General features: G+C 55.1%; 1 protein-coding gene across 1 annotated transcript; it reads right to left on the reverse strand.

Moving 5' to 3' along the window:
- Positions 1 to 497: 497 nt before the first annotated feature.
- On the reverse strand, positions 498 to 6,125 carry MATK (megakaryocyte-associated tyrosine kinase). Its single transcript, XM_010156453.1, has 12 exons — positions 5,973 to 6,125; positions 4,323 to 4,436; positions 4,053 to 4,168; positions 3,497 to 3,716; positions 2,407 to 2,500; positions 2,245 to 2,310; positions 1,989 to 2,088; positions 1,813 to 1,897; positions 1,563 to 1,636; positions 1,258 to 1,453; positions 814 to 900; positions 498 to 680 (listed from the first exon to the last, which is right to left on the reverse strand). Exons 1-12 carry the CDS (start codon positions 6,123 to 6,125, stop codon positions 498 to 500), a joined length of 1,488 nt encoding a protein of 495 aa, XP_010154755.1.
- Positions 6,126 to 10,949: the final 4,824 nt, after the last annotated feature.

Here is a 10,949-nt window from a genome sequence, read left to right on the forward strand (position 1 = left end):
CCCAAATCCATGTGCTTTAGCTGGCTGCGCCCATCAACACACACAGGGCCTGGCGGCTGGGGCGAGGCTGTGTCAGTGTTGGGGTTTCATCCTCCAGCAAGCAGAGATGTCCCCTCCTGTCCCCTGTCACTGGGAGGGGCAGCTCAAAGGGACCAAATGTGCCACACGCACCATCTAGTGCTGAGCGCGGGGTGTGTGGGGCATGGCCCGCCTTGGGGGCTGCCCTCCCCACCCCAGTGTGCTGGGATAGATTGACTCCACGCAAACCCTCTCTGGGCTGCATGGTGGGAAGAAGGACCTGTGCCAGGATGGAGGGAGGCTGTTGCCTCCTCCGCAGGTGTCCCATGGAAGGAGAGATCCCCCTCTCCCCAGCTGCTGTCCCATGTCCACCAAGAGAGAGCGGTGCTGCTGGCCAGCCCACTGCCCTTTGCTGCGCCGCTCTCAACCTCAGCAGGTCCGAGGGGTTTCTGGACACAGGCCCGGGAGCGGGATGGGACTTAAATATCCCTCAGGTGCTTCAGCTCCTTCTGCAGCTTCTCCATGAGTTTCTTGAAGGATGGGCGCTTGCCTGGCTCCAGCTCCCAGCAGCTCTTCATCAGAGCATAGATGGCGGGTGGGCAGCCCTCGGGGGATTCCATGCGGTAGCCCTGCTCCAGCAGCTCCGTCACCTCCTTCAGGTTCTGGTAGGATGGAGAAGCCAGTTGGGACCCTCCTTCCCTGCCCCACTGTGGGCTCACCCTGGCCAGGGGGATGTCCCCATCCTACTGGTGTCAGCGGGGTGTGACCCACAGTGTCCCCCAGCACAGCACTCACCAGCTTGGGGTAGGGCGCTCGGCCGAAGGAGAAGGCTTCCCACAGGAGGATGCCGTAACTCCACACATCCGACTTGGAGGAGAATTTCTGCAGTGGCAGGAGGAGGGGAGGTTGAAGTTGGCCAGGGGCTGCACTGGGCCCCCATCCCTCCCCAAGGGCAAGACAGGAGACAGCGCCTGCCCCCACCCCCAGCTCCCTGGGCCTCAATCCCCCCTTCTTTCCCATCACCCACATGGCCCTGGGTCCATCCTGCTGCATCCACTGGAGCTGCCCCCATTCCCCCTACAGACCAGGACTAGTCAGGACAGAGCCGGGCTGAATGTTCCGGAAGACACCTTGGTGAAGGACGGGTTGGCGGGAGGGGGGACGAGCAGGGAGGACACAAGGGGTCGAGCTGCACTGGGAGGACACCCCGTGGCCCCCTCCTTTCCCACCACTGCTCACATTGTGTTTCAGGGCCTCTGGGGCCGTCCACTTCACGGGCAGCAAAGTGGTGTCCATGCCCTTGGGATTGACACGTGCCAAGCCAAAATCGCTCACTTTGGCCACGTTCTCCTCAGAGATGAGGATGTTGCGGGCAGCCAGGTCCCTGTGCACCAGCTTCTTGGACTCCAGGTAGTCCATGCCCTGGGCCACGTCCCTGACATGGACGAGAGAGGCAGAGCACAGTGTCACCATGTGTTCCCTGGCGCTGCCTGGGGGGACACAGAGCACTGGTCCCCAGGCAGGAGGGAGGGAGATGGACTTACAGAGCGAACTGGAGGAGCTGCTGGGTTGGGACAAGTGCTCGGCCCCGCGTGCGCAAGAAGTTCACCAGGTTACCCTGACAGGAGGAGAAATGCGTAAGGACCAGTGGGAGGGGGCTGCCTGGAGATTTTGCCCCCTGCAGGGGCTGCAGCACCCATCATCTGTCCAAGTCAGCCCCCAAATGGGGATTTTAGTCCCCAAATCTGAGCAGTCATGGGTCCTGCTGGCGGAGGACTGGCTGGGTCCTCTCACTTTGCTCACGAACTCCATGACAATGTAGAGGCCATTGTGCAGGATCACACCGAGCAAACACACCAGGTTTTTGTGCCGGACCTTCCTGAAATTGAGGGGAACTGGGTCAAGGGGGTGCCTGCACATCCCAGGGTTGTGGGGCAGGGTCGGGCTGTATCTTCCCACAGAACACTCACGTCATGGCAGCTGTTTCAGCAAGGAAGGCCTGGGCGGTCACATCGCACTTGATGTTCTTCACAGCCACTTTCTGCCCCATATACTCACCCTGCAGCACATCTGGGAGGGGATGTGGGGAGTTAGGCTCAGCGCCACACCTGAACCTTCATGTCCCAGGCTGAGCCCTCCATGCCATGGAATGGGGAGGGGACGTCAGGGGGTGCCATTTGAGAAAGCTGGTGGCCAGGCAACCGCCAACCCCATCTTCTCACCTACCTCCGAACTCGCCTTGCCCAATGCGGTCTCCCAGAGTGAGGTGCTGCAGCTTCAGCAACCAGCCAGCTGGGCATGGGCACAAGGTTAGCAGGCGCCACCACTGGGGCTATGTTGCCTCATGCCCAAAACCTGGACCATGACTCTCTCCCACCACCCCCCTACCTTTGGCCAACTCTTCCTCAGCCGACTTCATCCCGGTTTTCGGTTTGGGCTTCACCAGCTTGGTGCAGATGGGTCCCTGCTCCTGCATATAGTGCTGCCAAGGGATGGACAGATGGAGGCAATGCCACTTCTTACCCCCCGGCTCAGGGTGAAGACCTGGGAAGTGGTCGTGGGACACTCCACGGGACCCTACTACCATTGCCACCCTCGACCCCTTTGGGTCGAGCAGCACAAAATGCCACATTTCCCCCAGCACCGTGGTTCGCAGCCCATGTCTCAACATTGCTCCCCTTCGGGCACAGCCAGGGAAACACCATGATGGACCATGGGTGGCACAGGATGCTACCGGCGAGCTGGAAAGCAGCCGATGGGGTTAAGAGCCCCCGTGGGTGCTGCAGCAGTCGAGGGTGGCTTGAAGAGGTGACACAGAGTGGAAGCAGCAGTTGAGGTTACAGAGCAGGGCCAGGATAGCTGAAAGGGGAAAGGACCCACCCGAAAGCAGAAGTTGTGTCTAAATGAGGAAAACATATGAGAGTGCACCCCCTCAGAAAGGAGATGGGCAGTAGCTACAAGGGGAGGGGAAGAGGAAGAGCTTGCTAGGATGGTGAGAGCTAACACAGCAGCCCGGGAGGCCCCTGGGGTCAGCAGGCAAGAGGGGAGCTTGGAGGGGAGAGAAACACAGCAAAGTGCCTCAAAGCCTCAGCAGGACTCAAACCTTGTCCAGGGTCCAGGGGTGTGAGAGGCTGCTGGGATCTGAATTTTCAAAAATGCCCTAAGCCCTGCTGCTGCATGAAGCACCGAATGAGCAGGTATGGGGGGAAATGTGGCCCTTGGCAGGGGACCAGGGCTGCTGCTGGCATGGCTGGTTCATGGCAGAGGACATCCCTGGGACATCCCAGAAGTGTCCATTGCACCGCAAGCTGAGTGGGAACCACAAGCCTTTGCAGGGATGGAGAATTTCACCAGGTAACAAAACTCCATGAAAACCACAGGCAAAAGGGTTAGGGGCCTGCACTGCTCTGTGTGATCCCATGGGGTTCTTGCCCTTGGTCTGGTGGGGCCCACTGCCTGGGGAGAGGGGGAGACTCACCTCGATCATGTCGATGAGATTGGAGAAGTACTGCTGGCTGTCAATGCTGAGCGTGTTCCCCTTGTGTACCACGCGGTAGTGGATCACTTCTTTAGCGAAGCTCACGCAGAGCACGTAGTCGCCAGGGTGACGGATGGACTCGCGCACCAGGAACAGCCCGTCCTCTGGGGGCTGCAGCTCCTGGACTGCTTCCACGCCTGAGATCTTCCCATGGAACCAGCTGGGGGAGGGTCATTGGGGACAGGGGCTGTGCCAGCAGGCTTTCCCCCAATGAGATGGGGAGAGCAGAGCCTTCGCCAAAGCTACGCAGACACCATTGCATAAATCCCCTCCCCGTGAGGTCCGTCCAAGCTGGGTGGGCACAGCTGGGGTCTTTAAAGCCAGGTGCTGGCCTCAGTAAATCCCTCCATCGCCAGGGAATGGCTACGGGCTGCTGTGTCCCCAGCTGCCCACCCAAACCCTGCCTGGGGGAAATGTACCGGACTCATCCGCTGCTGCAGCTCCCAGAGGCTGAGCAGGACTGCTGGCCCCGCCGCCTCCCCCCGGCTATACTCACAGCATGAGGCTGAGCTTGTGGTCGACGTGGATGGCACCACGCTCCCGCAGTGCACCAGCTGTCAGCAGACCCTCCTGCCCTGTCTCGTTGTGCCTGGCGCGGTACCAGCCCTTGCTCTGTGGGCAAGAGGATCTCAGAGCAAGGAAAGGAAGGCAGGATCCCACTGGGAAGGGGCGGCCTGTGTCTGGCAGCTCAGTGGATGGCATTAGGGTCCCATCGTCTCCACGCTCTCTCAGGGCAGTGCATCCCTTGAGCACCCACTGGGCTCACCTCCATGGCCTCAATGATGGTGACCATGTCACCCTTGTGGAAGGCCAGCTCCTGGGCCTTGGGCTTGGTGTGGTCATGCTTGGTGACGCACTGTGTCCCGGGGGGCCAGTGTTTCTGCAAGAGAGAAGGCAGCATCAGCAGGGACAGAGAGAGCTGGCCCCTCTCTGCCTCCCACAGACATCAGGGCCAGCCCTGAGGACTGTCTGAAGCCCGGGTTGGGGACAAGGGGCACTGGGCATGAGCCCTCCTGCACCCCACAATGGTCCAGGGAGGAAATGTCACCCCAGTGTCAGCAGGGGAAGCGCTGGCATCCCTAAGGCAGCTCCACTCACCCCAGGCATGGTCAGCTGTCAGCACATCAGGGACTCCCTGTCCTCTCCTGCTACCACCTGCAGAGAAAAAAACAAAGGGGGCTGTGGAGGGATGGGGCTGAGCTGGTCCACCCCATGCCACCACTGCTGTCCCCACAGGCTCCTCTGGACAATGCAGCTCCTTGGAAGCCCGCTCATCACCCGGGGCAACCCCACACCACAGAGGGGAAAAAAGTCTTAGAGCAGGCTGCAAACCCTGCCTGCGCCAGCTGTACCCCAGGGACACTCCTGCCCCCAGGTGGGACCAGAACCTGGCTGTGCCGGTCCCTGCCACTCTCCCTGCGTTGGAGTGCAAAGATGTGCTCCACCACCCTCCAGCACTGCTGTCACTGCAGGAGCCCATTGCCGCAGCTATGGAGGAGGCTGCGGTTTTACCAGGAACTTGGTTTTTCACCTCCTGTTTCAGCAGCTCCAAGTCATCAGGGTCATGGGGCCCCACTGACGTGGGACACAGCAGGGCTGACACAGGGGCTGCCCATCACAGGGGGGATGCTAACGGGCAAGGTTGGGCCGAGGAGGGATTGTCATGTCTGCTGGCTGTGGGATGATCTTGCAAGGCCCCTGTGCTCCCCCTGCCCCCAGCTTGCCATGCTGGGACTCACGTGACCAATTTCCAATTGAAAATGTTGGGTCTTCTCCTCCTGAAGCCCTCTATTCCCAGTGTCACCTCTGAGGGAGGATCATAGACTCATAGAATGATTTGGGTTGGAAGAGACCTGAAAGATCATCCAGTTCCTCCCTCCCTCCATAGGCAGGGAACCTTCCACTAGACCAGATTGCTCCAAGCCTCATCCGTGTTGCCTCCACGCCTCTTCCCGCCTGGCCTTGCACACTTCCAGGGATGGGGCATCCACAGCTTCTCTGGGCAACCTGCCCCAGTGCCTCCCCACCCTCTCCATAAAACATCTTCCTTAAGTACAAGCTAAATCCACTCTCAGTTTAAAACCACTGCCCATTTTCCTGTCGTTATAAGCTGTGGTAAAAAGTCTTTCTCTGTCTTTCAACAACAACCCCAACTCTCTTAGCCTTTTTCTATAGGAGCGGGGTTCCAGCCTTTGGACCATTTCTGTGGCCTACTCTGGGTCTGCTCCATGTCTGACACTGTTCTCCTGGTGGGGTCTCACCAGAGTGGAGTAGAGGGTCAGAATCACCTCTCTTGACCCACTGGCCACGCGGCGTGTGATGCAGCCTGGATATGGTTGGCTTTCCAGGCTGTAAGGGCACACTGCTCGTTCACATCCAGTTTGTCAACCACCAGTACCCCCAAGCCCTTCCTCACAGGGCTGCTCTCAATCCATTCATCCCCCATTCTGTACTGGTACCGGGGATTACCCCAACCCAGATGCAGGACCTTGCACTTGGCCTTGTTGAACTTCATGATATTCACATGGTCCCACTCCTTCCAGCCTGTCGAGGTCTCTCTGGATGGCATCCCCTCCCCCAAGTGAACCAACTGCACCACTCAGCTTGATCTCATCTGCAGATGTGCTGAGGGCCCACTCCATCTCATTCTACACATCACTGATGAAAACACTAAATAATACTGGTTGTAGTATGAACCTTTGAGGGACACCATTAGTTACCGCTTTCCACTTGCACATTGAGCCATTGACTGTAACTCTTCGGATGTGGCCATCCAGCCAATCTAACAGTCTATCCTCAAACCCTTATCTCTCCAATTTAGAGGTAAGAATGTTGTGGGGGCCATATCAAAGGCCTTACAGAAGTCCATGTAGATGACATCCATAGCTCTTCACTGGTCCACTGGTGTAGTCCCTCCATCGTAGAAGGCTGCTAGAATAGTCAGGCATGATCTGTCCTTAGTGAAGCCGTGTTGGCTGCCTCTAATCACCTCCCTGACTTCTATGAGTTTCGACATATCTTCCAGGAGGATCTGCTCCATGATCTTACTGGGAAGTGAGGTGAGGGTGACTGGTCAGTTGTTCCCAGAGTCCTCCCTTTTACCCTTTTTAAAAATGGGGGTGTTATTTCCCTTTTCCCAGTGACTGAGAACTTTGCCTGACTGCCACAACTTTTCAAATATGTCGGAGAGTGGCTTGGCAACTACATCAGCCAGCTCCCCCAGGAACCTGTGCTGCACCTTGTTGGATCCTGTAGACTTATGTATGTTTAGGTTCCTCAGGTGGTCTTGGACCTGATCTTCTCCTATATGGACTTTGTTCCCCCAGTCCCTGCCTTGAGGTTCAGGGGCTTGAGAAACATGGGAGGTCTTTACTAGGCCATGCTGGTTTCCTGCCTTCCTTGCCCTAATTTTTTAACATATGGGAATTGAGAGCTCTTGCCTCTAAGAAGAATGTCCTTAAAGAGCTACCAGCTCTGTTCAGCCCCTTTGTCCTTGAGGGCAGTTTCCCAGAGGGTTCTATCCATTAATACCTTGTACAACTGAAATTGTGGATGGTGGGACTCAGTGGGCAAATCCTCTCCTGCTGCCTTAGCAGCACAGGGGTGTGGAGGAGGGACAGCCCACCCACTGGGGCATTGACACCAAACCTGTGTCCTCAGTGGCAGTGCCTGGGTTGCTGAGCATGCCTGTACCATGGCATCATCCCCAAATCCACTGCACACTTAGAAGTCAAGTCAAGTTTTGTTCCAATTTCAGCACCCTTCCTCCACATCCATTTTGCAGTTGAAATTTCTCTGTCACTGCACAGCAGACACCTTCCCTCTTTAAAGGAAGGTGGGATTTCTGAGTGCTTGCAGCTCACACTCTTGAGCTTTGGCAAAAACGCCATCTGATGAGACCCACGCTGGTGAAGTATCTTCATGCCCACCCTTGCTCCTTCATACAGAGATTTAAATAGTGTGAGGGCATTGCAGCTCCTCTCTGTTTCCAAGACCTCAAAACAGCCAGGGAACCTGATGTGGCTTCCAGAGAAGAGGAACATCTGAGGACAAGGAGGGGTGATTTCATTTATGCACTGGTTTTCTTGGTGCTCAGAGAACAGGAGAGCCTGGGCAGGGCAATGGAGGGCTGGGACCCAGTACTGACTGTGCTGCTGTCAGGAAACCCCACTGTTGTCCTCTTGGAAAATTCTAGCCAGAGCGGGACGATGTCTTCCCAACTCTGCTGATCTGGGAGAAGCACGGGGGCTCACTCAGCTCCTTGGAGCAGAGATGACAGTCTTTATTCCTCTTTTGGAGGTGAGTCACAGTCACTCCTCTGCATCACTGTTGGTAAACCCCAGCCTGTCTCCATGACAGCGAGTATCTGAGGACTTACCATGCCAGTCCCTAACCAGAATAACCAAAAAAAGGGACAACTGCAGCTGTTGCAAGGTTAATAGTCGCAGGTGGCAGTTTTATCTGTTCCAGAAGCCATCATTAGCTAGCACAGACATCCTCTCAACCTGCAGCCCATCTGCATCACACATATTATCTTAGAGATGCAAAGGCAATCACTCCATGCCTGTTCCCAGCAGGCACAGCCTAAGTCTGATGTGACTGGATGCAGCTCAGCTCCCTTCCAAGATGGGCACGGAGCTTAAGGACAAGGTCCGCTCCATACCTCTCACTGTGGTACATCCTGGTACGAGGAGGGACATGCTGGCTGAGCCAGGAAGGATGACAGTGGCTCTGACAGTTGGTCCTTCATTTTCTATTGTTCCAGCATTGTAATTCCTGGTGAAAAGCAGTAACAGTTCGCTCAGTCCTGCCCCTGTGTGCAGGTACTTGGAAGGGATGAATTCCCTACTCTGAGTGCCCAAAGGCCTGGCTTTTTTTCTGCCCAGGTGACACTAGGGCTTGGAGTGCTGGACTTCCAACCCCACCTGGATACATACCGCTGACAGAGCCCCGAGACTGGACAGTGCCCCCACCAGTGGCCAATGGCAGTGAACCACCTTGCTCCTTGTGCCACTCACATGCCTTGTCCTGTAGCAACTATTTGCTCTTGGAGATGTTTGGTCCATGCAGTTCCCATCACTGGAATGAATGCTCCCACAAGCGGGATGCATGGGCAGAAAGCCTGGAAGAAGATATTTGCTCCCCTCTTTGTTTTGGAATTGTTCTACACTTTTTTTTAATTAGTTAACCTGAGTATTTGCAAGGATGATGAGAAGTACAGAAACATGGTGGGGTTTGGTGGACACATCCCACCCTGAACTGGAGAGCTCAGGCTCATTTTCAGTGTACAGTTACCCCAGCTGAGGAGCTGCCAGGACCCAACGGCACAGTGGCAGAGAGGGGACCCACTGCACCCTGCACTGAGATGGGAGACGGATGCATTGTGCGCACGCCTTTGAAACACAAGCTGGAGAACTTTTTTACAAACAGCCGTCGGCGCTAAGGGTCACTTGGACAAACAGCAAGCACAGCTCCTGTGCCGGAAGACAGGTGACTCACGGCCATTTTCCCCACTGACCACACTGCTCCTAACACTGCAACACTATGTCCATCCCTCTCCCCTGAGAGACCAGACACAAGAACATGCCACTCGCTCTCAGCGACTCCAACAGACCCTCGTACTTACCTCCCAGCAACATCCATGCAGGGCCTTGGGGGCAACAATGTCTCCAGATAGCTCCCAGCTAAGCCTGGACGCTGAGCCTGGATGCAGATTCCTGGTTGCCTGGAAAATAAGTTTTCTTTCAGGTGGAGCAGCAGAGCTCTATGTTCAAGGGGGTGCTCGCCGAAAGAGCTACTGCGTTATTTCCTGATTTCTCTTGCGGTAAGGGCTGCAGCGTTCCAGAGGTCCTAGTGCCTGCCGCCTGCAGAGTCAAACATTAGTCAGAGTTGACTCATCATTTGACAACACGTAAAACAACTTTTGTCCTTTGAAAGCACAAGTACACACCCACTCTAGAAATGAACTGGAGATCATCAGATCCTATGTCCTGCAGCACTATGTAACACCCACAGAAAAGTAACGATCCACGATGCAAATAGGAAGAGTTGCTGTTTCCGCCTCAATTGCCATGATGAGAGCAGCTCCCCAGGGAGTGGGTGCCCATGGTGGCAGCAGCTCTCCCGGGAGACAGAGGCTCAGGAGAGGATGTGGTGGGATCAGAGATCCTGAACTCTGATCTTGTCTCAGCACTGACTGCTGTGAGACTTAGGGGAAGCTGACCCAAGAGCACAGCCATGCCTTGCTGCTCCAGAGGGGATGAAAACACAGATGCATTGCAGGCAGGAGCAGGCAATGAAAGAGAGACCTTTAAATGACCACCACTGTCAATGGCAGAGGCTTATCTTACAGCCTCCAGCATCCGCAGCTAGTGGGGAGGGAATAATTGCCTCCTCAGCTCATTATCCCAGCCAAAAAACTGGGGACCAGTTTTACACTAACGTTTAACATGTCCAACATCCTGAGCAAAACAGTGAAAAAGAAGAAAATGCCCTTTCAGGCAAACACCATACTTCATTCAAAGGTCTGGGATTTTTTTGTGTGTACTTTTTTGGTTTGTTTTTTTAATAAAATGTTGTTTAAGCCTTCAAAAAATATTGGCAATTCAAAGGAAAAGGCAGTGTAGAAGAAAGCTATTCCAAACCAGCCAGTAGTTTCAGCTCCTGGTTATATTTTTCCATCAGAAAACAACTCCCCCAAGCCATTTGAGCTGGTCTGTTCATAGGATTCTTGGGACATGTTTCTCCAGGAGCACTCCTTGCATATTCTCTGAGTTTGTAAAGTTGGATCCTTAGATACCAGGTCCGCTCAAGCAGAGCAAGCAGAGAACAAACACAAGAGTACATCCGTACAGCCCCTGCGCCACACTCCTGGGGCCCAGCGTCAGATCTCTGGGGGTCTGCACAGTACTCTCTGCAACAAAGACATCTTGTAGTTTTGGGTTTTACCACATCTGGTCATTGTCACAGACGTGACCATGGCTCAAAGAACTCAGCATCACGCTCAGGGAATATCTCACCCAGACTTAGTACAGGCTTTCCCTTTTCTACTGTAAGGCTAGCAAAAAGACTCCCACTTGCTTCTGCCGGAGCTGGTCTCCCCCTTTACGTATGTGGGTATCTACCACCCAGGCAGTACCTCCAACACTGATCCTCAAAACTGTCCTCCTCCCTTCCGTGGTGCAGCACAGTAGATACCTGCGCTGCACAGCCTGGTTCAGTGTGGTACAGCTGAATCACCAAAACAGCCTACAGCTAGCCAAACCATCATAGACACACAATCCTGTGAGAAATGTTTTTCTCACAACCTAGGCTGAGGTTTTAACCACTTGTCAGTCTTCATCGTTCCTTTGGGTCAGGGAGAGTCATGAGCACAGTTATCTACAGAACAAAC

The sequence above is a fragment of the Eurypyga helias genome, unplaced genomic scaffold (assembly GCF_000690775.1).
Source record: "Eurypyga helias isolate BGI_N326 unplaced genomic scaffold, ASM69077v1 scaffold968, whole genome shotgun sequence".
Taxonomy (NCBI): Eukaryota; Metazoa; Chordata; class Aves; order Eurypygiformes; family Eurypygidae; genus Eurypyga; species Eurypyga helias.